We start from the raw sequence: 26,675 nt of genomic DNA on the forward strand, positions 1-26,675 counted from the left end.
TCTCTCCTCTCCTGATCTCTCCTCTCCCTTCTCCTCCCCTCCTCTCATCCATTTGTCATCTTCTCTTCAGCGCTCGCTGACCTCTCCAGTGTTAAAGGTGAATCAGTATTAGTGCTCTGGTGGGACCCGGTCTTTAAGTAGAGACAGTAGTTAGTGGTCTCTCTCTGTCCAGGGAGTCTGTTTTCAAGGCCCACCTCACGGTAACATTAAGGAGGACGGTGAGCCAAGGTCGGTCTTTGGAACACCACCCCTGGGATCTCCTCCACTAATCACCCATGATGCCTATAGCCGTGCCGTTCCAGACTCGGCTCCAATAGTTGCTTGAAGATTCTGGACAGTATTTCTCATTGTGGCAATAAATAAACATGCATCTTTTGCATAAAGCAAGCATTTGCCGACTCATGTTGATAAGAGTATTAAAACTTGAAAAATATCAGTTTAAGGTAGATTTAGAACAGATAGAAAAAATGCGATTAATTTGCGATTAATCGCCAGTTAACTATGGACAATCATGCGATTAATCAGATTAAATATTTTAATCGATTGACAGCCTTAGTAAGGATGATTGACTCGTTTTGCACGGCAGATAACGGGACTATTATAGGTAGCCTACTGCTCGGGAGGGAAGGAATCCCGATTCTCGCTAATGCTAGACTCAACAATCCAATCTCCCAGAACAGCTCATTACCATTGAAATGTACGCTTTGCAATTACCTACAGACAGTATTTATGTAGGGGCCATAAACGCATGCGCTTGATTGCAGCTGCACTTCAAAACATTCCAAGGTAATTTGTAATGCAAAACTGAAACTGGACAATGGCCCCTAAATCTGCTTTTTAAAGAGACGCCGCCTAGCGAACCATGTGAACCGGTTTGCATGTTCGAAGAAATGCATTGCTGTCTGGGTTTCTCCATGTTTCAGCATGTGTATCCTTCATATTATTAATTGCTTTAGAATGAATATTCTCTGTGTGCATCTAGCTTCTGAAGACCATCTGCTGTTTATTTTTTTATTTTTTTATTATTATGTTTTTGTAGATTTTTATTGTTTTTACTACCGGGCAGTCCCGTAGAGAGAGAGAGAGAGGAAGAATGGGAGACAGAGCGGGGGGAAGACATTCGGCAAAGAACACCGGGTCCGGGAATCGAACCCGCGTCGGCCGTGCCGCGACGCAGCGCGTTACATGGTTCACCACTTGGGCGCCCGACCATCTGTGTGTTAACCAGACGCTGCCAGAGAAGCACTGTGTGTGTCTGAATACGACCGTGACGGTGACCCTCTCTCTCTCTCTCTCTCTCTCTCCTCTCTCTCTCCTCTCCATCTCTCTCTCTCTCTCTCTCTCTCTCTCTCTCTCTCTCTCTCTCTCTCTCTCTCTCTCTCTCTCTCTCTCTCTCTCTCTCTCTCTCTCTCTATCTCTCTCTCTCAGCAGATGACTGAAAATGTTTTCTGCCTTAACTCTTTCTGCGCCAAAAACGTAATATCTCGTGTTTCGCCGCCAACAGCTAGAGCGCCAAAAACTTAATATCTCGTTTTTAGATCCTTTGATCTTTTTCCTTTGATCCCCGTTCTATACACTCAGCCGGAGCTCCCTGGGTCTCCCTGGCTCATCTGCCTACGTTGGAATTGCAATGACGATCGAATCTCGCCAGGTGGCAGTATCACCTAGCTTTTGAACTGGGATATCACTTGTCTTGTGATCCACTCCGGCTGTTTCCGCCTAGGAGTGGATCACAACATAGCAATCAGTGGAAGATTTGGTGCCTCAGAGCTATATGCCCAATATACACCAGTAACTGCGATCGCCATGGGATCGACTGGGATTTATTCATTTTGGAGTACTTTCTGACTGAGGTAAGGTCTATTTTAGGTAATCTGCTTCTTTTTTTTTTACTAATAGGTACCCGATCAGTGTCGTAGTTTACCGAATGTAAAACATGCTTTTTGTAACGATCGCAGTTTCAAGTTAAAACGAGCAACCAGAACGATTTGGGCATAATGCATATAACGCGTCATCTCTTGCGATCTATGAAAAAATACTGGATTATTTAGGAAAGGGGCGTTGTTTAGCGTGTAATAGCGCACAAACTACAGTATGTCACTCTTGGACTATAAACAATGCCTGTCAAATGAGCCATACTATTGTCTCCATAGCTATAATACAGAACACACAATGGGTCTGCAAACATTGCTAAATTGGTCAATAACGCTGGCTCCATTGAGTAAAGATGGGAAAAGAGTGTGGCGCTCAATGAGTTAATGTTTAAAAGAAAAAACGTATGTATTAACTTTTGTATCTCAGTTTCTTTTTTTTTTACTGAGACTGAGGCCATTGTGGGGAGAGTCAACCTTCAACAGGGTTCGCACAAGGTCCTTGAAGTGCTTAAAGTGCTTGATTTTTGTTAAAAAACAAGGTTTAACAAGGTGCTTAAAAAGTCTATTATCTAAAGTGTAACTAATTGTAAGAAATGGGTTTTAAGCCATAAATATTGGATCCAATTATATGAGGAAAAAAAGGACTTTCAAGTACTTTTCCAAGCACTGTCTGTGGGAACCCTGCCTCAAGCGAGCTCAGTATTGTGGACACGGCTAACTCCTCTGGGGGGAATTCAGTGTCTCATTAGAAAGTCAATGGAGCTCTGTTACAGTTCTACAGATGCCACCTTGTCTAGTGTGGCTGCAAATACTGCACCCAATATTACAGCTGGTCCATGGCCTTGGATCAGGACGTCTCAGTCGGTACAGTATGTACAGTATGTGTTTTTGTGTGCTTCATGTACAGACTGCTTCATCTTCCTGACATCATCATCATCATCTCTATCGCTCTACGTCTGTCTTTCTTCTCATCTCGGCTTCCTTTGCTTTCTATGAATCTTATTTTTCATACACTCTATCTGTTTGTATCTTCTCTCTCCAGGAGCTGCACGGACGTGGTGTGCTGTGTTATCTTCGTCATCGTCATCCTCGGCTACATCGCCCTGGGCACCGTGGGTGAGTGAGTGAGTGGGCACCGTGGGTGAGTGAGTGAGTGGGCACCGTGGGTGAGTGAGTGAGTGGGCACCGTGGGTGAGTGAGTGAGTGGGCACCGTGGGTGAGTGAGTGAGTGGGCACCGTGGGTGAGTGAGTGAGTGGGCACCGTGGGTGAGTGAGTGAGTGAGTGGGCACCGTGGGTGAGTGAGTGAGTGGGCACCGTGGGTGAGTGAGACACGTTGCTGATGATTTCATCAGATGTGGTTTCATAAGAACGCAGATTCAGATTCAGAGTTTTTATTTGCCACATGGAAGCAATACAATCATACAGTTTTCATACAAAATCATAAATACAGTTCTACCATGGGCAAAAGGAGCAGGAAGAAGAATAAATCTTATGGTTACCTGCCCCCTATTCTTAAACTAAACAAGTATCGGTATCAATTTAATTTGTTCATTTCAAACCATACAACCTATACAATACAAGACAACCACAAAACAGCACTACAACCACCACAAAACAATAGACAACAGCAACAACAGACACCACCCATGGTCCGAAAAGTGCGATGGAAGAAGCCAAGCCTGTGAACTTCCATTCCCCACACCCCGGCCATCACCCGCTACACACACAACATGTAACACAGCTCCGCTTCCCACATCCCCCGACATCTCAACAAGACACACATGAGTCTGACCAGTCGATACATATTTTATATGCATACTCCTTTTAATGCCAAACATCATGTTCGCCCTCCTCCTTATACCTTTCCAATATTCCTTTTTTTAACTTTCTTTTAAACTGGTATATGTTTTTACTCAATTTAACCTCCTCGTCCAATCCATTCCATAATCTCACTCCACAAACAGATATACACATAGATTTTAGAGTGGTTCTACACCCGGTTGCTGGAGTTTCTGTTTCCTTCTAAGATTATAAATCCTGGTTCCTACCCTCTCAGTGAACCGATATTGGATGGGGGTTGGAAGAGAGTTATGTGAAGCTTTGAACATGATTTCGGCAGTTTTAATTTTGATCAAATCCCATAATTTAAAAGCTGATGCTTGTAAAAACAATTGGGTAGAGTGTTGATTGTACTTAGCATTGTACACAATCCTTATGGCCTTTTTTTGCAGAATATAAAGAGGTGATATATTGGAATGATAAGTATTACCCCATACTTCCAGACAATAATTTAAATATGGGACTACAAGTGCATGGTAGAGGATGAGAAGTGACCTTTGGTTGACAAAATTCTTGGATCGATACATAATCCCCACACTTTTGGCCATCTTGGATTTTACATGACTGATGTGTGGTTTCCAGCATATCCTGTCATCTATGATTACACCCAGGAATGTGGTTTGCTTTACTCTTTCAATACATACATTGTCTATCATAACTTTCACTGTTAAATCACTATTTCGCTTTCCAAATAACATTAATTTAGTTTTACTCAAATTCAACGACAATTTATTCTCATCAAACCATTTTTTTAACTTTATCAACTCCTGTGTGATCACCTGCAAAAGATCCTGCAAATTTTGTCATCTGCAAAAAGAATGAATTTCATGATTGATGATACTCTACATATGCCATTAATGTATAATAAAAACAGTATCGGACCCAAAATTGACCCTTGCGGTACTCCGCAGACTATGTTCATCAGTGTTGACCTATGTTTGTCAATTTGTACAAATTGTTTCCTGTCTTCCAAATAACTTTCCAACCAATTTAAAAACAGTTCCTCTAATACTACATCGATCCAGTTTTTTTAATAATATTATTAATATACCATGATCAATAGTATCAAACGCCTTTTTAAAATCTATAAATATTCCTACAGCTAATTTCTTATTGTCCGTACATGTGGTGATTTCCTCAATTAGGTCTGTAAGTGCCAATGAAGTTGATCTATTATGTCTGAAACCATACTGGCTGTCGGAAAGCAAGTTATTTTTTTCAATAAAACTGAATAGTCTTATTCTCTCTTCCCCCATCTCTCCTCCCCTCCTCCCCTCCTCTTCTCTCCTCCTCTCTTCCCCCATCTTTCCTCCTCCTCTCCCCTCCTCTCTCAGAGAGAGAGTTGTCCCCCTGCCCAGACAGAGAGAGAGAGAGTCGAGACTCCCTCTCCTCCTCTCTCCTCTCCTCCTCTCTCCTCTCTCCCCTCTCCTCCTCTCTCCTCTCTCCTCCTCTCTCCTCTCTCCCCTCTCCTCCTCTCTCCTCCTCTCTCCTCTCTCCTCCTCTCTCCTCTCTCCTCCCCTCTTCTCTCTCCTCTCTCCTCTCCTCCCCTCTCCTCCTCTCTCCTCCCCTCTCCTCCTCTCTCCTCTCTCCTCTCTCCTCCTCTCTCCTCCCCTCTCCTCCTCTCCCTCTCCTCCTCTCTCCTCTCTCCTCCCCTCTCCTCCTCTCCTCTCTCCTCTCTTCTCCCCTCTTCTCCCCTCTCCCACTGGAATGAGTGGACAGAGGATGTATGGAAGGGGGATGTGCTGTATATAGGAAGGAGGCCTCTCATGCACCCAGGTCAACTTAAAAAGAGAAATGGTGTCGCCACATAGGGGTGTTACCATGACTACTGACATCATACACCATAATACAATGTGACTCTTTGGATCAGTCTCAGCTTTACAGAATGATTAGGGACCACAGTATGTGGTAAATAGGTACAAATATTATTATTGTTCTGGGTACAACATGTCTTGGCTTTTTTTATTTTTTTTTCTTAAATTTGTATTTGCAATTTTTTTTATTTACAAACATCCACATCAACAACATTACAACATTACAATTGACAGACAAAATTATAAGAAAATAACATCTAAATCAAGTGAAAAAGGACATAAATAATAAATAAAAGTAAACATATTGTGGCATGGGGTCATCTGTACATTGAGTATTTACATTTCGGTCTCTTCTCTTAGTTCCTGTCCTTCTTCTGTGGTGTCGTTCCTAATTGTCCTATAGTCTTCCCATTTTTCCCATCTTGATATGAATTTCTCCTCCTGTAACCTCAGCATATGTGTTATTTTCTCCATTTCTTGTATCTCCTCTACTATTCCTACCCAAGTCCTTAGTCGGTGGATCTTCCTTGTACCACAGTCTGGTTATTGCTTTCCTGGTTGCCACTAATAGTATCTTTAACAGATATTTGTCTTCCCCCTGTATATCTTCCTGCGTCAGATTTCCTAGATACAGCACTAAGCCTGTCTGTGGTATTTCGTATCCTATTATTTCGTTTATTGTCTCTCCTATTCCTTCCCAATAATTTCTTATTTTCTGACATTCCCAGAATGTGTGTGTGTGGTTCGCACCCTCTTTTCCACACATTCTCCAACTAAATGTCTGTGCTGCTGGTGCATATTTGCCTTTTATCCCTGGTGTTCTAAAGAATCTAATTATGTTCTTCCATCCAAATTACCTCCATACCCTTGAACCAAAAATGTCTTGGTTTTGATACTACACTGCACAGGTCTAGCATAAATCTGACACGTTTGTAAAGTCGAGACCCTCTTCACTCAGATATGTCGAGGTGAAAGGTTAAGGGACCCCACACTCAGCTATGTCGAGGTGAAAGGTTAAGGGACCCCATTGTAAGTGGCCTTTGTGGTGGAAATGAATGTTTTCTCACTAAAGAAAAGAAGTCTCACAAACCAGGGGGTGTCTTTTCTCTGCAGTTTATTAACACACTCGCAGAGAGTGAACTCCCAACATGAGTACCACCACATCCTTTCACTCCTTTATACGTTGGTCCTTGACAATGGAATGCTTGAAGATACACACGTGTTCCTTTGAAGATGGTCTTTATTTATGTATGGTGGACTAGAGGAGAAGGTCAAAGGCCAGATGGCTTAGTTAGTACATCATGTGGGTGTGACACATCCTGTGCCTCCCTATAGAGGAGCAGCAACATCCCCTGGCCTCTAGTTCGTCTGGAGTTTACTGCTTTATAATTTCCACTCTTGGATCGAACACAAAAGAGCGGGTTCAAGGTATTTTACCATCGCAGCCATACCAACTGTTCCCTGTCGAACCTTTCTTAGACTTCAGAGAAGATTTCTGTCCCTTTCACGGTAAGCTATGAAATGGTTGGTATTGACAGATTCTTGCCTTAGAATTGAGCCCTCTACAGCCTCCACAAGACCACAATCGCCAGAAGAATCTCAACAGCTCAGAATCTCAACAGCTCAGAATATCAACAGCTCAGAATCTCAACAGCTCAGAATCTCAACAGCTCAGAATCTCAACAGCTCAGAATCTCAACAGCTCAGAATCTCAACACCTCAGACTGGTTTCATAGAGATAATGCTGAAAACTAAGACACAGTAAACAGACACTAAGCTATTTTTGTTGAAAGGTTATTGTACAGTAATTTATCAGGTGGAACTTACAAACAATTTGGTACCCGATAGATCACTTGGTACCGGTGCCAGGACTATATGGAGGGTGGGTATTTCATTGGGCTTAAAACTACGCTACCACTCAGTAATTAGTGTTAATTAGGTTAGTTAATTAGGTTAACATAAAGAATTATCTACAGACATGTATCTATTCAAAATATTTTCTAGAATTGTCCAATGTACCAATTAGTTCACGTCTAAGTGCACAATGTGACTCGTAATATGCACATATTCGCTTGTATCTTTCAACAAAGATGAGGGCTATATTAATCCTTATGGAACTATGGAAAAGTAACCTAAAAGAACAGCAATGGACAATGATCACAATGAAACATCACTGCCTGGTATGGAAACAGCACGGCACAGGACAAGAAGGCCCTACAGAGAGTGGTGCGCTCAGCTGAGCGTACCACGGGTATTACACTACCACCCCTGCAGGTCTTATATAACAAGATTCAGATTCAGATTCAGATTCCTTTATTGAGCCATTTGTGTAAAACACATTGGTAATTGTTGCAGCAATACAGTGTATGCATTTTCTTTTCTTTTTTCACAGTAAACAACACCAACACAGACAAGAAACGAAACAGTGCAGTGGGGGATTAATCAATAAATTACATATATATATATATAAAGTGAAGAGTGCAGAGTTCCAGTACGGACTAGTGCAGTCAGTGTCATTGTGCCAGTGTCACTTGGGGGCAGAGGGGGGGGGGGGGGGGGTACCGAGGGGGGGGGGGGGGGGCCTGAGGCATTGATCAGCCTGGCGGCTGAGGGGAAGAAGCTCAGTCTGTGTCAAGCTTTCACAGCCTTTGGGATCCTCAGCCTTCTCCCAGAGGGGAGCAGGGTGAAGAGGCTGTGGGAGGGGTCGGCCATGATCTTCCTCGCCCTCTTCAGCGCCCTGGAGTCGTGCAGGGACCTGAGGGAGGGCAGGGGACAGCCGATCACCCTCTCTGCGGAGCGAATCACCCGCTGCAGCTTGGTGAGATCTTTTGCCGCTGCAGCGGGGAACCAGGAGATGATGGAGTGGGTGAGGATGGACTCAATGATGGCCGTGTAGAATTGGGCCATCATGGTCCTCGGCAGTTTATATTTCTCAGAGGTGCAAATCCAGAGCCTGCAGAATAATGAAGGACCCTCACCACCCCAACAAACGCCTGCGAACACCAGCAACTAGGACAGAGAGACTTCGGCTCAGCTTCTTCCCCCAGGCCATCAGAGTCTTGAACACTCCACACACAAGCACACACAAGCACACATGAGCACACACACACACACACACACACACACACACACACACACACACACACACACACACACACACACCAGGGTTTCCGTTAGAATTTTTTTTTGCAGGTCTGAGTGTCCGGTAGATTTCAATCTACCGGACAAATGGGATAAATTCCGGTCAGAGTTTATTGAGCTTAAAAACAATTGATAGACCTATATAAAGAATGACATCATCAAGGCATTTATAATATTTTAACTTAAAACTAGGCTACTTTTGCGTATCAGTCATTAATATATTCCAAATAAAATAAGTCCCTCGAGACTTCGTGCTGCTGCTGCCGACTTGAGGTGTCGGTGGGCAGTCTGCCCGACCTTAATAAACAGCAGTCTGTTATAATCACATTTTTATGAGCTAACTAATTCCGTTATATTGGACATTTGTATTAATTATATCAAGCGAAGAACTGAGAAATTTGGCACCGCTGTGTCAGCGCGAGCTGGCTGCTGATATATTTACGTGAAGCATGGAGCACTTGGAGCAGGCAGAGCAGAGCAGTGGTGTCAGCAGCGCCCCCACCCAACAGCTGAATTGCCAATGGCTGAATTGGAGTACTGCACCCTGCCAAGCCATGTTTCACGTAAATATATCAGCAGCCAGCTCGCGCTGACAGCAGGATGTCATTATTAGACCGGCTGCTTGGTGAGATTGTTTCGTTCATCGCATAGGCTATATAATTTTAGCCTATTTTAATACAATTCAAATAATCTAATTGTGTTTAGAGGGAATTATTTTCACCGGACATTATGACCGGAGAGATTAAATATGTCGGACTTCAACAGATTTTGCCAGTCAAATACCGGTAATTACCGGCTAACGGAAACGCTGACACACACACACACACACACATGCTGCACACACACACATGCTGCACATGCCCATGCTCACACTAAACGGTCACTTTATAAAAAATGAAAGGTCACTTTACTTTATAAAAAAAAAAGAAAAAATTAAATATAAAATAGATGGATATAGCAAGATAGCATAAGGATATATAGTATAACTGTATATTGTATTGTATAGTAGTGTACATAAGACCCAGTGCCTCATCTGTAGCTTAACAGTGTATTGCACTTGTATTATTGCACAATCGCTGCGGGCATGACCACCCGCATTTCACTGTATGCCGTGACAAATAAAACTCTTGACTTGATTTGAATGATTATTGAATAATATATTCAATATATAGTGTTTTCGTCACACTTTTTTTTTTATCTACTTTTTCTCCCCATTTTCTATTTAAATTTTAAAATTTTTCCTTCCCCAATTTCGTATTGTCCAATTCTACCCCTCCCCTGTCTCGAACCTTGCTAGACTATGCCTCCCACTGGTCGGCTGCAGTGAGGACGAAGCCTTGCATCACGTGTCCCCTCCGGTACACGAGGAGGCAGCCGTCGCATCTTTTCACCTGCACAGCGCGATCTCTCAGTGGCGAGGAGTAACGCGTGGGAGGGACACGCCGCCCCCATTGCTTCCTGATTCTGCTGCGCAGGCGCACCAACCGACCTGTAGGAGTCGCTGTCCACAACGTCCAATCCCCACCCACCAGCTCCCCACCCCCTAATACTGCCAATTGTATTAGTATGAACGACCAGCCAAGCTGGTAGCAACGCCGAGAGCTGGGCTCGAACCCAGCATCTCCTGCGTTAGTGGCGAGCGCTTTGCCCACTACGCCACGTAGCCGCCCTTTTCGTCACACCTTGACCTTTGTCATAAATGTTACATTATAGTATACGTTTGAGAGATAAATGCTGTTATATTAATTAGTATGCATAAAGAAATCTGGAAAATGTAGTTTTTGCTGACGATACAAATGTCTTCTGTGAGGGAGAGAACCTCCAAAAGTTGTTAATGAATGTGGCAGCTGAGCTAACCAAGCTGAAAGTGTGGTTTGATGCAAATAAATTATCATTAAATATAAAGAAAATAAAATTCATGATATTTGGTAAACGTGATATACAAGAAAACACACCGGTTGAACTAATGATTGATAGTATTAAACTGGAAAGGGTATTTGTAAATACATTTCTGGGTGTAATAATAGACCACAAACTCAACTGGAAACCTCAAGTCAAATATGTCAGAACAAAATTGGCACAAAGTGTTGGTGTTTTATGTTTTATGTTATTTATGACATATTCTAAACCAAAAAACACTGTATACACTGTACTGTACGCTCTTCCTTCCATATATGAACTACTGTGCGGAAGTGTGGGGTAACACCTACAAAAGCACAACCAATATGCACCATGCAAAAAAAAGCAATAAGAATAGTCAACAATGTTGGATAGTATGAACACACAAATAACTTATTTATAAAGCTACAAACATTGTAATGTATGGACCTAGTTGATTTCAAAACTGCTCTCATTGTATACAAAGCCAGATATAAATGAATCCCAGGCAACATTCAAAGATGGTTCAGAGACAGGGAAGGAGAATATAATTTAAGAGGGAAAGGGAATCTTAAACAACCAATTACACACTACGCTGAAAAGCATGTGCATATCCGTTTGTGGAGTGAAGTTGTGGAATGATTTACCTGAATACATCAAAATGAGTAAACATATTGCACAATTTAAAAAGCAGCTTAAAAAAATACACATTAGAGAAATATAGAATTGAGTAATGCAGATAAACAAAGTTATGTTATATTGTGTTATGTAGTGTGGTATTGTACTATTTACTGCTGTCAAGTGACTCAAGTTTTTTCTTTTTGTACTATAAGTCAAAGTATAGTATATAATGTATCATACAAAATTTTGTTAAATCAAGTAAAATTTGATTTAAATGTAAGGGGGATCAATAAGCTTAGCTTCCCTCTACTCCTTTTTTGAACATGTCAACAAACTAACTACATTGCTCTTGACTTTTTGCTTAATTTCTTTTTTATTATGATTGTTATGTATGACGGAGCTTGATATTGGGATTTGTTTGGAGGAATATGGAGAATACATGTTCAAAAATAAACTGTTTCATTCATTCATTCATATAATTTTTTATAATATATAAAATAAAACATAAAAATGAACAATTAACTAAATTCTCCCAATGAAATGGTGTGGGCAGGACCAGTGCCATGAAATCAGTACAGTCTCATGTTTAGATCATACAATGTGCTCAAAGTTGCAGTGCTTGAAGAATTATTTTTGTTTGTCTTTTTCTCTCATCCTCCATGTTTAAACAGGGCGCAGTTACCTATTGTCGCCAATGGGTGCCAATCTACCGCAGTGCAGCCGTTATCTTTTAAAGTCTTGACAGGACATCTGTTTGCAAAAAAAAAAACAGAATGGGTTTGCGCTCCTTCCCGGGATGCATCAGTTGGGAGACACTGTTTTTATTTCTTTAAAACCTCTTAACACTTTGAGTGCCACGGACGCGTTTTATCGTTAGTTCATGCCGACTGTTGAATGCCAGCAACACTATATAGCGTTTATTTGTCGTATTTTTTTTTATTAGCGATTTGAATTCATATTTCATCAATCGAGCCTCACGCTAGTGCTGCAGACTCTCTCTGAGCTCCATTGGGAAAATACCGCCCCTTATCGTCTCTCCCTGTGTAACTGCACCCTATTGGATTAGACTGATGGGGGGGGGGGGTCTGGCCTCCTCATTTTACTTCTCCGGCGAGGCATCTGAAGAGACCCAAGTGATCGCCGAGCCGGAAAACGCGTGGAATACATATTTACAGTACCCACCGCTGAATCAATAAACGCGATCGATATTTGGAATGGCGATCAGGAATTGGAATAATCTTTTTGGAGAACATCTGATCTGAGGTAAGCTATTTATTTTACCAGTCTTGGGGTAATCGGATCTGTTTTCACAGAGATATCAGTGTGTGTGTGTGTGTGTGTGTGTGCAATCAGGAAATGAGAGAATATATTTTCAGATCGCTTCTCTAGCGTGCATAAGTACACATATACTATCGATAATCTAGCGTTTATTTGAAAACGATTCATAAATAGGCAGAAAAAATTCGTTTTTTTGTGTATGCCAGAATATTCCAGTAAATGCCGTTTATCACGGAATCTATATATTTTCCTGAAAAACGAGGGCTTTTCAAAATGCTATAAAATGGAAATTAACCGATAAAAAAGAAAAAAAGAAAAATGCATTTCGACAATGTTGACTGCAAACAAGTCATTGATAAGCGACGGGCAGATTAGACACATAGCCATAATTTAAGACAGAGATTATGCGTTCACAACGCTATCATTGAAGTGGGTGCTGGCATTCAACGGGGTTTTACCATGTTAACAAGTGGCAACCAAAGTGTTAACAGGTGGGGTACCGTATTCGGGCCAACGTGCCTGTGGGAGGAACGCACAAAGATCTATTTGTTGCCGTTCGAACGCCACCTCACTCGACCAAATCCGTGCCTTGGTTCTCGAGTTACATGACGATATGTCAGGCGAGCGTCTTTTTAATGCGCCGCACGTCAGATGAGCACCCCGGACTCCCGACTCTCCAGAACTGCCAATCATCTGCTGATGGCGAAAATTATTGGTCAGCGTTGTAGCCAATGAGTGTACCTTTCCAATGATATCCCAGTTGGGGGGGGGGGGGGGGGGGAATAAGGGATCTAGGTGAATGTTGATGAGCGAAAACCAGAAGTGAAGTGGGAAAATGGATTTTGGAGAGCTTTTCTTTTTCCGCACGGTTTACCCGGATCTCTCTCAAAGGCTAATTTCTGAACGGATTTTTATAAAATTAGGACCTGTACTACCGTACATAAGACTCCAAGCTATGGATCCACAGTGTTTTCCAGCTTATACCTATTTAAAAATAATTGTAATTTTTTTTTTATATTGCAACCACTACAGAATAATGTTCAGACCTCTAAAAGTGATTTTCCTTTTTTACATTAGTAACTTCAGAATGTTATCTTTCAAAAGAGACCAGGCTCATGCATGTTCTATAAGTATAAGCAAGTAAGAACAAATTCTTATTTAATTTATTGTGAAAAGTATGCATAATTATATATGCATAAAGCATAATGTTGTGTTAATTCCACGACAAGAGATATATAATGTTAATTACCTGAAATTATTCCATTTTTGCGGGGGGGGGGGGGGAACCCTGCATATATCGGTATTGGTTGATATCGATATCGGAAATTAAGAGTTGGACAAAATCGGTATATCGGATATCTGTAAAAAAAAAAAAAAAAGCCAACACCGAACATCCCTAAAGCTTTGCAAAAAAAGTATGCAGTCCTCAAGTTCAAGTAAAAAAAAATTGCCACTTTTCTGGGTGCCTAGTTAAGAGGTATTTCTAGGATCGCACGGTGGGTTATGTAACTTGAGCATCTGACTGGTGATGTGGGAGGAGAGAGATGCAGATCCCCTGAGAAAGACCTATTCTTAATAACGTGGGAGGAGTCACACAGCAACAGCAAACCTCTGATGTCTTTGTATGACTCACTCTGTTCACTCACTCACTCACTCACTCACTCACTCACTGACTCGCTCACTCAACCGGATACTGCAGTTCACTCTCGCTCGCTCACACACACACACACACACACACACACACACACACACACACACACACACACACACACACACACACACACACACACACCAGCCGATATTGTAGCCTACACACACACACACACACACACACACACACACACACACAGCAGCAGATATTGTAGCCTAGACAGACACACACACACACACACACACACACACCCTCCCTCTCCCCTTTCACGCACGTACACCCGCAAGTTAGGCAAATGTAATCTCAATGCCTCCTCCCTAAAGTGCTCTCTCTCTGTCTGAGCAGGGGGACGACTCTCTCTCTCTCTCTCTCTCTCTCTCTGTCTGGGCAGGGGGATGACTCTCTCTCTCTCTCTCTCTCTCTCTCTCTCTGTCTGGGCAGGGGGATGACTCTCTCTCTCTCTCTCTCTCTCTCTCTCTGTCTGGGCAGGGGGATGACTCTCTCTCTCTCTCTCTCTCTCTCTCTCTCTGTCTGGGCAGGGGGATGACTCTCTCTCTCTCTCTCTCTCTGTCTGGGCAGGGGGACGACTCTCTCTCTCTCTCTCTCTCTGTCTGGGCAGGGGGACGACTCTCTCTCTCTCTCTGTCTGGGCAGGGGGATGTCTCTCTCTCTCTTTCTCTCTCTCTCTCTCTGTCTGGGCAGGGGGACGTCTCTCTCTCTCTGTCTCTCTGTCTGGGCAGGGGGACGACTCTCTCTCTCTTTTTCTCTCTCTCTCTCTCTCTCTCTCTCTCTCTCTCTCTCTCTCTCTCTCTCTCTCTCTCTCTCTCTCTCTCTCTCTCTGTCTGGGCAGGGGGACGACTCTCTCTCTCTCTCTCTCTCTCTCTGTCTGGGCAGGGGGATGTCTCTCTCTCTCTCTCTGTCTGGACAGGGGGATGACTCTCTCTCTCTCTCTCTCTCTGGACAGGGGGATCTCTCTCTCTCTCTCTCTCTCTCTCTCTCTCTCTCTCTCTCTCTCTCTCTCTCTCTCTCTCTCTCTCAGATAGTAGTTTATTTTCTGTGGCCACAGAAAGTTTACAATCGGAGACGAGTGAAACACGAGCGTCTGACCAGAAATTGAGAGCGAGCTCTGGTCAGACTTACAATTGAATACACCAGCTGGGAATGACGAATGAAAACAAAGATGTGTTTAGGGGTTTTGTTGTATCTGACACGAGATTGATATGAAACAAAAGACAACAAAGAAAAGGACAAGATGACTGTTAAAGATATTAGTATATCTCTGTATTCTGTTATCTGCAAATGAATGACTATAATCTTTTAATTGATTCTATGTGGTTCTGTGTCTATAATCTAACATGTCTCTATACTAACATGTCTCTTAGGAGGTGCACTTCCTGCCTCAGAAAACAGGAGGTTCCTCTCTTAGGAGACATGTGTATATTCAGCAGAGGGTCAGCGGAAGGTGGCCTGTCTCAGAGAATAAACTGTCTGCTCTATTAACTGTTTGTTCTTACACTATGTCACATGATGATTCTTGTGTCTACGCTTGTTTTCTTACGGGAACACTTGACTCCTGACTGCATTTGCATTATTCAACTCAATTCTTATACTGTATGAATTACTTACCTTTTAGTCTTAAAGCTGCAGTAGGCAACGTCTGAGATATTATAAGAGTGAGTTTACCTGCCCAGCAGAAAGCACGCTCTGTATAATAAATAAACGCAATGGTCGTCTTCGTTCTCTGACGCGACCCGGAGAACACCACTTGGCAGGCAGGCCAAACACATCTGATTGGTTATTGATGCAGGGAGCTGTTGTTGTTGACTCATCGGAGGTCATTGGCCTGCCGAGTGGAGTCTGTGGAAAACCTCTGTTGCACGGGCTTGAAAAGTGACGCAGAGTTTGCTCTACTTCTGCTGGGCAGGTAATTGCCTTGTTTTTATCAGAAGTGAGCCTACAGGGCGGCTGTGTAGCGCAGCGGACTAAGCGCTCGCCTACCACCGCAGAGACTCTGGGTTTGAATCCAGCTGTCAGCTGTACCTCCGGCTTGGTCGGTCGTCCCTACTGACGCAATTGGCAGTGTCAGCGGGTGGGAAGCCGGTGGGGTGTGTATCCTCCTGGTCGGTGTAAACAGCGACTCCTACTGGTCGGTCGGGGCGCCTGTTCAGCGAGGAAGGGATCTGGGGGAGGTAGTGTGATCCTCCCACGCGTTACGCTCCCCCAGTGAGAGTCCTCGCTGTCAGGTGAAAAGAAGCGGCTGGCTGACTCCACATGTATCGGAGGAGACATGTGATAGTCTTCAACCCTCCCTAGACCGGCAAGTGGGGGGGAAATGCGCGCAACGACCAGGAAGGGAATTGGCATAACGACTAAATTGGGATGGGAGAAAAATACGAAAAAAATATTATTATAATAATAAAAAAAAAAAAACGTGAGCCTACTGCAGCTTTAAGGATCCAGCTGTGCCTCGGTGTCGACAGTGTGATACTCTCTGTTACACACGGTCTGCTACTGTACCAGGGCTCTTGTGGTTCTCCGAGGCCGACAGACGGTGGCCTGGAACATGCTAAGGGTCTGGAAAGGAGGCTAATGAGTTGGTTCCTTGTGTCTTTCAGCCTGGATCCATGGAGACCCCAGGAAGGTGGTCTATCCCACCGACAGCCACGGCCAGTTCTGTGGCCAGCAGGGGGCTCCCAACGCGTGAGTCAGTCATTTAAAAAGTCTCACATGCTGTGACTGTCGTTTCCAGCCCTTTGTGTTGTTATATATATATATATATACTGCAAACTAAATAAATAAGAATAAACCGATCGCCGCGGATATAGCTACTGTATAGTGGAATATACTGTATTAATATGCCATATACTGTCTTCTTCTCTATGCTATTATTTATTGTTGGTTTGATGTATTCCTATACCATTGCTAAACAAAATAAATGCTGTTAGTGAGGCAGCCTCAGTGCACGAACACACACACACACACACACACACACACACACACACACACACACACACACAAAGACAACACACACACACACACACACACACACACACACACACACACACACACACACACACACACGTACTATTATATGTGCAAAATGAATGGTTCCAGCAGTAGGCTTCTATTATTATAATGACTTGTTGGAATAATAGAATAAACAAAAAGGTTTTCCATGATGTCTGAACATGGCTTGTGATTAGTGTTAGTTATTAGAGACCTCACTGTGCAGTGTTCCCAGTGTGCCCTTTGTGTGGGAGTTCTGGCTGATTAAAGAAACATACAGCCAGCGAGAATCATTCTAGATGATGACGGGCGGCTCGATGTGCTGACTCCACTGTGTCCCGTCCTCTTAACTAACCACTCCTGTGTTCTGACTCCACTGTGTCCCGTCTTCTGAACTAACCACTCCTGTGTTCTGACTCCACTGTGTCCCGTCCTCTTAACTAACCACTCCTGTGTTCTGACTCCACTGTGTCCCGTCCTCTTAACTAACCACTCCTGTGTTCTGACTCCACTGTGTCCCGTCCTCTTAACTAACCACTCCTGTGTTCTGACTCCACTGTGTCCCGTCTTCTGAACTAACCACTCCTGTGTTCTGACTCCACTGTGTCCCGTCCTCTTAACTAACCACTCCTGTGTTCTGACTCCACTGTGTCCCGTCTTCTTAACTAACCACTCCTGTGTTCTGACTCCACTGTGTCCCGTCCTCTTAACTAACGGAACGTAGGCCAAGTGCGTCCACATTTTTATAGGATTCTATCACATTTTCATAACAATAGCACCCTGCGCCGTTTTCATTGAGGTTTCTTACAAATTAACGATGCTTTATCTTGTCCTTTATATGCCGATTATCATTAGAATCTTAAATTGTACCATATGTCCCCCTTTAGACAACATATGTAATGCTACCAGCGCACTTTTGTTAAGATAATTAGTTGGCCATTCGCGGTCGCTATACCGAGGTTGCAGTAATAGTTTAACGCTGTTCAGATCACGTCGGAGAATATAGACCCATCCCAGTGACCTGCGACCTGTGCTAACGCTCTTGGGAAATGCAGTGTTGTAGTTCTCAACATTTTCAGCCTTTAATTTTAAACCAATGCTGCCATCTACTGACAACAAAAAAGTGTTGTCTAATCGTCACCTTGAGAGCTACTTCCGTATACAGCGCCGCCCCAAACCCATTCTAGAGATTCCCACTTTTTGCTGGGAGTGGGGCGTGGCCGTATTTGGTCCCAGACAATAAGAGTGGCTGCAATTGGTCACCGTGACGTTAACCACTCCTGTGTTCTGACTCCACTGTGTCCCGTCTTCTTAACTAACCACTCCTGTGTTCTGACTCCACTGTGTCCCGTCCTCTTAACTAACCACTCCTGTGTTCTGACTCCACTGTGTCCCGTCCTCTTAACTAACCACTCCTGTGTTCTGACTCCACTGTGTCCCGTCTTCTGAACTAACCACTCCTGTGTTCTGACTCCACTGTGTCCCGTCCTCTTAACTAACCACTCCTGTGTTCTGACTCCACTGTGTCCCGTCCTCTTAACTAACCACTCCTGTGTTCTGACTCCACTGTGTCCCGTCCTCTTAACTAACCACTCCTGTGTTCCTAACGTGTCTCCACAGAAACAAAGCCATATTATTCTACTTCAACATACTGCAATGTGCCAATCCTGCGGTCCTGATTAACCTCCAGTGCCCCACAACCCAGGTGAGAGACCCATTAAGGCCCAGGTGAGAGACCCACTAAGGCCCCGTCCAGCAGCAGCAGACTGCCTGCTTTATGTTCCTCTTCATCTTTTTCTCCATGCTTGGTTATGATTGACAGGCTTTCTGGTTAAAAGAGCGTGTTGCTGTGCCCAGCGCTGTGTCTCTAGGTGTCATTAAAAGCACGTGTTGCTGTGCCCAGCTCTGTGTCTCCAGGTGTCATTAAAAGCATGTGTTGCTGTGCCCAGCTCTGTGTCTCCAGGTGTCATTAAAAGCATGTGTTGCTGTGCCCAGCTCTGTGTCTCCAGGTGTCATTAAAAGCACGTGTTGCTGTGCCCAGCTCTGTGTCTCCAGGTGTCATTAAAATAACGTGTTGCTGTGCCCAGCTCTGTGTCTCCAGGTGTCATTAAAAGCACGTGTTGCTGTGCCCAGCTCTGTGTCTCCAGGTGTCATTAAAATAACGTGTTGCTGTGCCCAGCTCTGTGTCTCCAGGTGCCCCGACAGGTTCTCCACCTACCTGGACATGCAGTACAACCACAGGTACAACCGGAGCTACTGGGAATACTACAAGCAGTTCTGCAAGCCGGGCTTCGACAATCCTAACAAGGTGAGCGCGACGACGGCAACCACTCATCTCATACTAGCTGATTGACTTATTATAGTTATTGAGTTATTATATATTATTTTACATTACATTTAATATATATATATATATATATATTTTTTTTTTTATCTACTTTTTCTCCTCCTTTTTCTGTGATTTTTCTCCCCATCCCAATTTGTACCTCTCGTGCCAATTCTCCCTCCCCTGTCCTGATCGTTACTCGCATATGCCCCCCCCACTGGCCGGTTGTAGGGAGGATAGAAGCCTTGCATCATGTGTCCCCTCCGATACATGTGGAGGCAGCCTGTCACATCTTTTCACCTTGCCAGTGCGGACTCTCATTTGGCGAGGAGTAACGTGTGGGAAAATCACACTGCCCCCGCCATTTTTCCTGACTTTGCTGTGCAGGCGCCCCAACCGACCTGTAGGAGTCGCTGTTCACAACGACCAGACTACCACCCTTCGACTTCCCACCCGCTAACTCTGCCAATTGAGTTAGTATGATGATGGCCGGCCCAAGCTGGAGGCAACGCCGACAGCCGGATTCGAGCGCAATGTCCGCTGCGCCACCCAGCCGCCTTACATTTAATATGTAATATATATTTTAGACACTGGTCCTCATTCTCGAACGGACATACATAAAACTTACCAAGGGATTTCTTCGTAACTCGATTTACGTTCTTATTCTGCATTCTCGAACGGATTCGTATTGTAAATTCTTTGTAGGATTTACGTAGGATTTTACGTACTCTAAAAGGCAGTGGTAAGTGGGACAGACCGGTGTGTGCCCATGGCATCAGCAGCTTTCTCTAGGACAAGTCATTGGGGATTGCCGATACTACAGACATCCGTGGAATTTAATAATTATAATGATAATTAATACGACAATATTTCATTGTCTGCCGCGATTACCGCGGTATCGCTGTTACATCACGGCCACCGCAGAGTAGGCTGAATACCGCGTCACCGCTGTTTTTTATAATAATAATAATAAATTACCCTCCTCTCGTTGGGCTTGCGGCTCTGCAGATATACCCTACTTCTCTATCGAGGTTCCAAGCGACCCTATTGGGTACCAGAAAAGTCACGTGAAACATTGCAGACCACTGATCAGAAGAGAGACGCGTCACACGTTTTTTACATCGTGAATGTCAGCTCATCACAACACTGCTAATAACGTTAGCTTTAACTCTCCGCCGGAGTGGACTACCATCGCTCTTCAGGAGTACTAAACGAGACATAATGATTTTACTGTCTGCAACGAATGTTATAATAAAAGCCCTTCGTTCTATACACTTGTCTGATTGAAAACTTTATTAACAGACCGCAGAATGGGACAACTCAGCACGCTCTGAGCAAAGAAAGGAACTGAGATATGAATAGAGTATTGCTTGCCTTGCTATCGTCCGGTAAATACGCTGATGTTATTGAACGTATAACTATATAATGTTAATGCCACAAAACGAATGCCTTTATTATAAAGTAGTAACTTTATAGTAATAATAATAAGAAAGGGTCGGGGGGGTAACCAGCCCTGCCCGCGACACCGAGTGAACTGCGCACGACCAGAGTTTCACTTTCAATAACTAATGCGTGCTTGCCGAATCCCAAACAATATTCATGCTGCAAAGTCATCCTCTAAAAATAGACATTTAGACTAGAGGCAGGCTATATGCTATAAAGAGTAGACTACTACTAAAAAAAAATGCATTCAAACTTTTTTTTTTAAATTTTTTGTGTGCGTGCGGTAATAACCGCGCGGTAGGAAATATTTTGCAAATTTGTGCGGTAAGGAAAACAGCAATACCGCGGCAGCTCTAAATTGTCATTAATAATTACGTTTTGCATTTATAGTCCTGACTCAATGAGGCATTGTGAGCATTACACACACACACACACACACACACACACACACACACACACACACACACACACACACACACACACACACACACACACACTGTCCAAATATCTAGTCGGTCACCGTCTGTGTCAACTAGATCTCCCCTTTGGAAGGGTGCAGGCGATCAAAGGACCAAAGGAAACGATTCCGACTTCTGCTTGAATGTTATTTATTAGGATATAAGTTAGTGTCCAAACACTCGAAAACTCCAACGTCATTGGCAAACAGCCACCAGGTGGTCAATTAGACAGCAGGTAGCTAGTAGCATTAGTCATTAGTAGCCATTAGATTACTGGTAGTCTTTAGACGGCAGTATTCATCAGTCATTAGTCACTTTACCGTCAGATTATTTACCTATAATGTCAAACAGAAAACAAACGGCATTTATTGGCCACATGTACTATGCATACATAAATGATAATTAACAGCATAATCAGCGCATACAATGCAACGTACCGTTAGCCAGTTTAGATCGCCCACAGGGCTTTTCTCATTACAGCCCTTTGGCTGTTGCTTAACACTTTGGCTGCCATGGGTTAAATTCATTATCAACCGTAGGTTGCCGGCTCTATTTGTCTATAGAGAAAGTCCCCTTCTTTGCAGGGCTATAACTTTTTAAATTCTATTGCTACATTGCCATTATTAGGGCCCATTCAAAGTCCTATATGTATTGTTCATTGTGTAGCAACGTTAAACTTTTTCATTCACATATTCATAGTAAAGTATGGTCTAATGTATAAGTATGTTTTCATCTCTTTCTGCAGCTTTCTCCAGAACGTGATCTATAGCCCCAAATACATTATATTGATGATGCAATACAGTTTTATGGCAATCAGCGCGATATAAAAAATTCCAACTAGACGTACTTCTAGAAGTTACTACACGTCATCTGATGTTGACCGGATGGGCTAGGGGGCGTTTATAATTCCGTGGGCAGCGTTATACCAATCATCTAATGTGGGTCAAATGTTGATAATAGCAGTTAGTATCGAAGATGGTAACGTTACACGCTAAAACTCACCCCAGTCTCCGCGCGCCGTTGGGCGGTAGAGTAGAAATTTTATCATTATGGGATGTAGATTTACCCGGTCCATCTCCAGCTTGTATAATGGTATATACGTCCAAATCATGTTGTTTATCGAGTTATTGGCAATCGATCGCTATGTAGTGTGTTGAGATCGAGTCCCGGGACCTATTAGCGAGTGCCCGGAAGTAATACGGCCGTCCAGCACAACCTCTACGGCACTTCCTGTTAAGCGATTGCGCCGATCGGCCAACAGATGGCGCTCCTGAACCGCCAGAGAGCTCAGTGGGTCCTCCTGGTGGATCTCAGGCCAGCGGAGGGGACATATGAATCCGATCCCAGATTTTTGAAATATTGATATTAAAGACGCTGTAAAGCGTCTTCGGCAACTTGAGCATGGCCGGGAATTACGTGTTTAAGCGTTTCCCGGCACCCAAAGTGTTAAATATTGCGTCGTGCCGACGCTGAAGCAGCTCACCTGTCCACAGTCTCAGACGCACGTTCCGGTAAATGCCCACAAGGTGGCACCAGATGATAAATGATACTCGCAAAACTCTATAGGAATAACAATAATAATAATGATTTCTGGCGGCTGGGTGGCGCAGCGGACATTGCGCTCGTCACCAACACAAAAGACACCGGTCTCGAATCCGGCTGTCAGCGTTGCCTCCGGCTTGGGCCGGCCGTCATACTAACTTAATTGGCAGAGTCAGCGGGAGGGGAGTCGAAGGGTGGTAGTTTGATCGTTGTAAACAGCGACTCCTACAGGTCGGTCAGGGCGCCTGCACAGCAAAGACAGGAAAATGGCGGGGGCAGTGTGAGCCTCCCACACGTTACTCCTCGCCAATGAGAGTCCGCTGCCTCCACATGTATCGGAGGGGACATGTGATGGGCTTCTATCCTCCCTACGACCGGCCAGTGGGGGGCACATGCAAGCAACAATCAGGACAGGGGAGGGAGAATTGGCACGAGAGGAAATTGGGATGGGAGAAAATCACAGAAAAAGGGGGAGAAAAAGTAGATACAAAAAAAATATAATGATTTCTCTGTAGCAATAACGTAGGATAATTCTCCACACACACACTGCAAACTAAATAAATAAGAAGTAAACCAATCGCCGCGGATATAGCTACTGTATAGTGGAATATACTGTATTAATATGCCATATACTGTCTTCTTCTCTATGATATTATTTATTGTTGGTTTGAGGTATTCCTATACTATTGCTAAACGAAATAAATGCGTTGGTGAGGCAGCCTCGGCACAGGACCACACACACACACACACACACAAATGTACTGTATATATATGTGCAAAATTTATTGTTCCAGCAGTAGGCTTCTATTATTTTAATGACTTGTTTTATTAGGTATTATAGTCCTACTGTAGAACATGACATATTAGCATGACATCTCATTGTAATATCATTACTGAACGACTGCGTGATTGGCTCTTGACAAGCGTGCAATGAGATGTCATGCTAATATGTCATGCCAATATCACTTCGATATGACAGACATCCGTGGAATTAAATAATTATAATGATAATAAATATGACACTATTTGTATCATTAACAATTATGTTTTACATTTATAGTCATGACTCAACAACCATGTCCGAAAATTTATAAATAAATAAGAACTAAACCGATTGCGCGGATATAGCTATACAGGAATATACAGGATTAATATTCCATATACCGTCTTGTTATTATTATATTATTTATTGTTGGTTTTATTTATTTATTACATTGCTTGCGCACATCTAAGAGCCAGTGTAGAGACGGCTTGATATATGTTACTATTGTACTGACATTTGTATTCTGGTTGGATGCCAAACTTATTTTCGTTGTATTGTACTTGTGCTGTATGATGACAATCCATTTGAATCTAATCTAATCTCATTTTGGGAGATTATATAAAAGATTATTATTATCATTTCGAGTCACAAATCCCTGTCTCACTACGGACTGTATGTGTGTACAGGATACAGTATCAGCTGCTGCATCGTTAATGAACTAGATTTATATGGAATTCGTTAATCTATTCTTAGTCTATTTCATTATATCATGTGATTGGTCTATGTGGCAGGTGAGCCAGGCGGCTTAGTGAAGTATACTGTGTGTGTGTGTGTGTGTGTGTGTGTGTGTGTGTGTGTGTGTGTGTGTGTGTGTGTGTGTGTGTGTGTGTGTGTGTGTGTGTGTGTGTGTGTGTGTGTGTGTGTGTGTGTGTGTGTGTGTGTGTGTGTGTGTGTGTGTGTGTGTGTGTGTGTGTGTGTGTGTGTGTGTGTGTGTGTGTGTGTGTGTGTGTGTGTGTGTGTGTGATGCTCAGATTCCTCATTGTGTCATGACTATAAATGCAAAACGTAATTGTCGTATTTATTATCATTATAATTATTTAATTCCGATGATGTCTATTTATCCCAAATTAAGCCTTTTATCACCTGTGCATTGTATGTTACTATTGATTCAACATTGTTTATTGTCATGTGCACAGTTAAACAGACAGTTTGCCGTACTTACTTTGCTAGTCAGCCCCCTCACACAAAATCACACAATACTTAAATAAATACTTAACTAAATAAAGAACAATTTAAGTGCAATTGAATTGCACTTTACTATTACATTTGCACTCTGGTTGGATGTTGTATTGTACTTGTGCTGTATGATGACAATACATTTTAATGTAATCGAATTGTGATTCAGGAATCCAGAGGAGGATTTCCGTAAATCTGTTGGTACGAATTTTTTACCAAGATATTTACCAAAGCACTTACGAACACGTTCGAGAACGAGGACCACTGTCTTGATGTCTGCTGTATCCATCCCTTTTCATTTCATTTCAAACCTTTATTTAAACTCAAAAGGCAATTGAGGTTTCCCTCATTTACGTCGTAAGCAAAAAAAAATAACAATTTAATAAACAATAAAAAAAAAAAAACATTGAGACAACAAGGCGAGACAAAAGTAAGGATAACAAATCAATTAAAACACGTACAACTTGAGATTAAAATACTCATCCCAGATAATGTTGGAAGAATAAGAATGTACTGTTCATGTAAACTCTCCGAGACTATGTTTACATGGTAAGGTGTTAATAGGACTGACATACAGAGTAATGCCATTGGCCTCCGAGTTGAGGTTTCAGCCCGGATGAAAGTACCTGGGTGTTTTATAAATGTGTTCAAAGGTAGAATCTCTGCTGGTGGCTCAATAAATGGCCCATGGCATCAGCAATACATGTCTGACGCATGCTTTTCATCCGTGCACTGTCGTGGAGAATAGTTTTACTTACTTTATTTACAAATAAATTAATTTGATAATTTGATTTTACCAAAGTCCGGTGAGTCAAGGTATTCCAAAGAAAATTGTTTATTTCTGTGATCACAGAAGTTCTCTCAGTTCAACATACGAGACATAGACATAGTTTATAGAATAAGGAACACATGGTTTGCATACAGAGGACAACTGTCTAGGGTTGGTAGTTCTCATGGGAAACCGGCGTGGGAGAAATACTGATAAGTTGCACCTGCAGGTCTGTTATGAGACGGTGGGGTGTTCAGACTAAACCGGTTTTACTCGCGGCGAGCAAGGAGACGGAGGAAAGCATTTTGATAAGAAGCATTAAAGGAAAACTCCAACATTTTGGGAAATTCGCTTATTTGGCGTCTACCCTGGAGTTAGACGAGAAGATACATAGCCTGCCCTTTTTCTTCTCTGTGCATGCAGTAGGAGTAGGAATACGCGCACCGTTAGCCTAGCTTAGCGTCAGTCACTGGAAGTAGGTTCCTCCATTGGCCTAGTTCCCAACGTATTCCTACTCCTACTGCATGCACAGAGAAGAAAATGGTATGTATCTTCTTGTCTAACTCCAGGGTAGATGGCAAATAAGCTAATTTCCCAAAATGTTGGAGTGTTCCTTTAAGAGGCTGAACATGTGATTCTTCTATAATAGCGACTGATGACAATGTGACCAGTAATGTAAATTCATCCTCCAACCCACAGGTGGCAGCACCGTTGTTATGTGTTCATTACTACTTTAAAGGAGTACTGTTAAGGATGTGGCCAAGCGGTGGAAAAATTGTCTGAGGCAGGTTGTCATCACCCGGTGGTTAGTTTTTATTTTTAACTTTTTGTTCGCCAGTGGAAAAAACTGGTTTCAGTACAACTAATTACCACAATTAAATAAGAACAAAAATACAAAACTATTAAAAAGAATATTGCCCAACAACTAGCTTTAGCACAACTGTGTCTCTCTTCCACAATCCAAACGTCCTTCTCCTTCTCCTTCTACCCCAGGCTTTATCCTGGAAGCTCCTCCTACAGAGACAAACCAAAATCA

At 43.0% G+C, this 26,675-nt stretch overlaps 1 protein-coding gene across 1 annotated transcript in view; it reads left to right on the forward strand.

Moving 5' to 3' along the window:
* The window catches only part of slc44a5b (solute carrier family 44 member 5b), a 113,138-nt gene that overhangs the window by 49,401 nt on the left and 37,062 nt on the right, over positions 1–26,675 (forward strand). Inside the window, 4 exon segments of the mRNA XM_084311622.1 lie at positions 2,917–2,990; positions 16,712–16,796; positions 18,723–18,807; positions 19,282–19,410. Coding sequence (XP_084167748.1) covers positions 2,917–2,990; positions 16,712–16,796; positions 18,723–18,807; positions 19,282–19,410 — 373 coding nt within the window.

Source organism: Notolepis coatsorum (assembly GCF_963971535.1).
Source record: "Notolepis coatsorum genome assembly, chromosome: 3".
NCBI lineage: Eukaryota > Metazoa > Chordata > Actinopteri > Aulopiformes > Paralepididae > Notolepis > Notolepis coatsorum.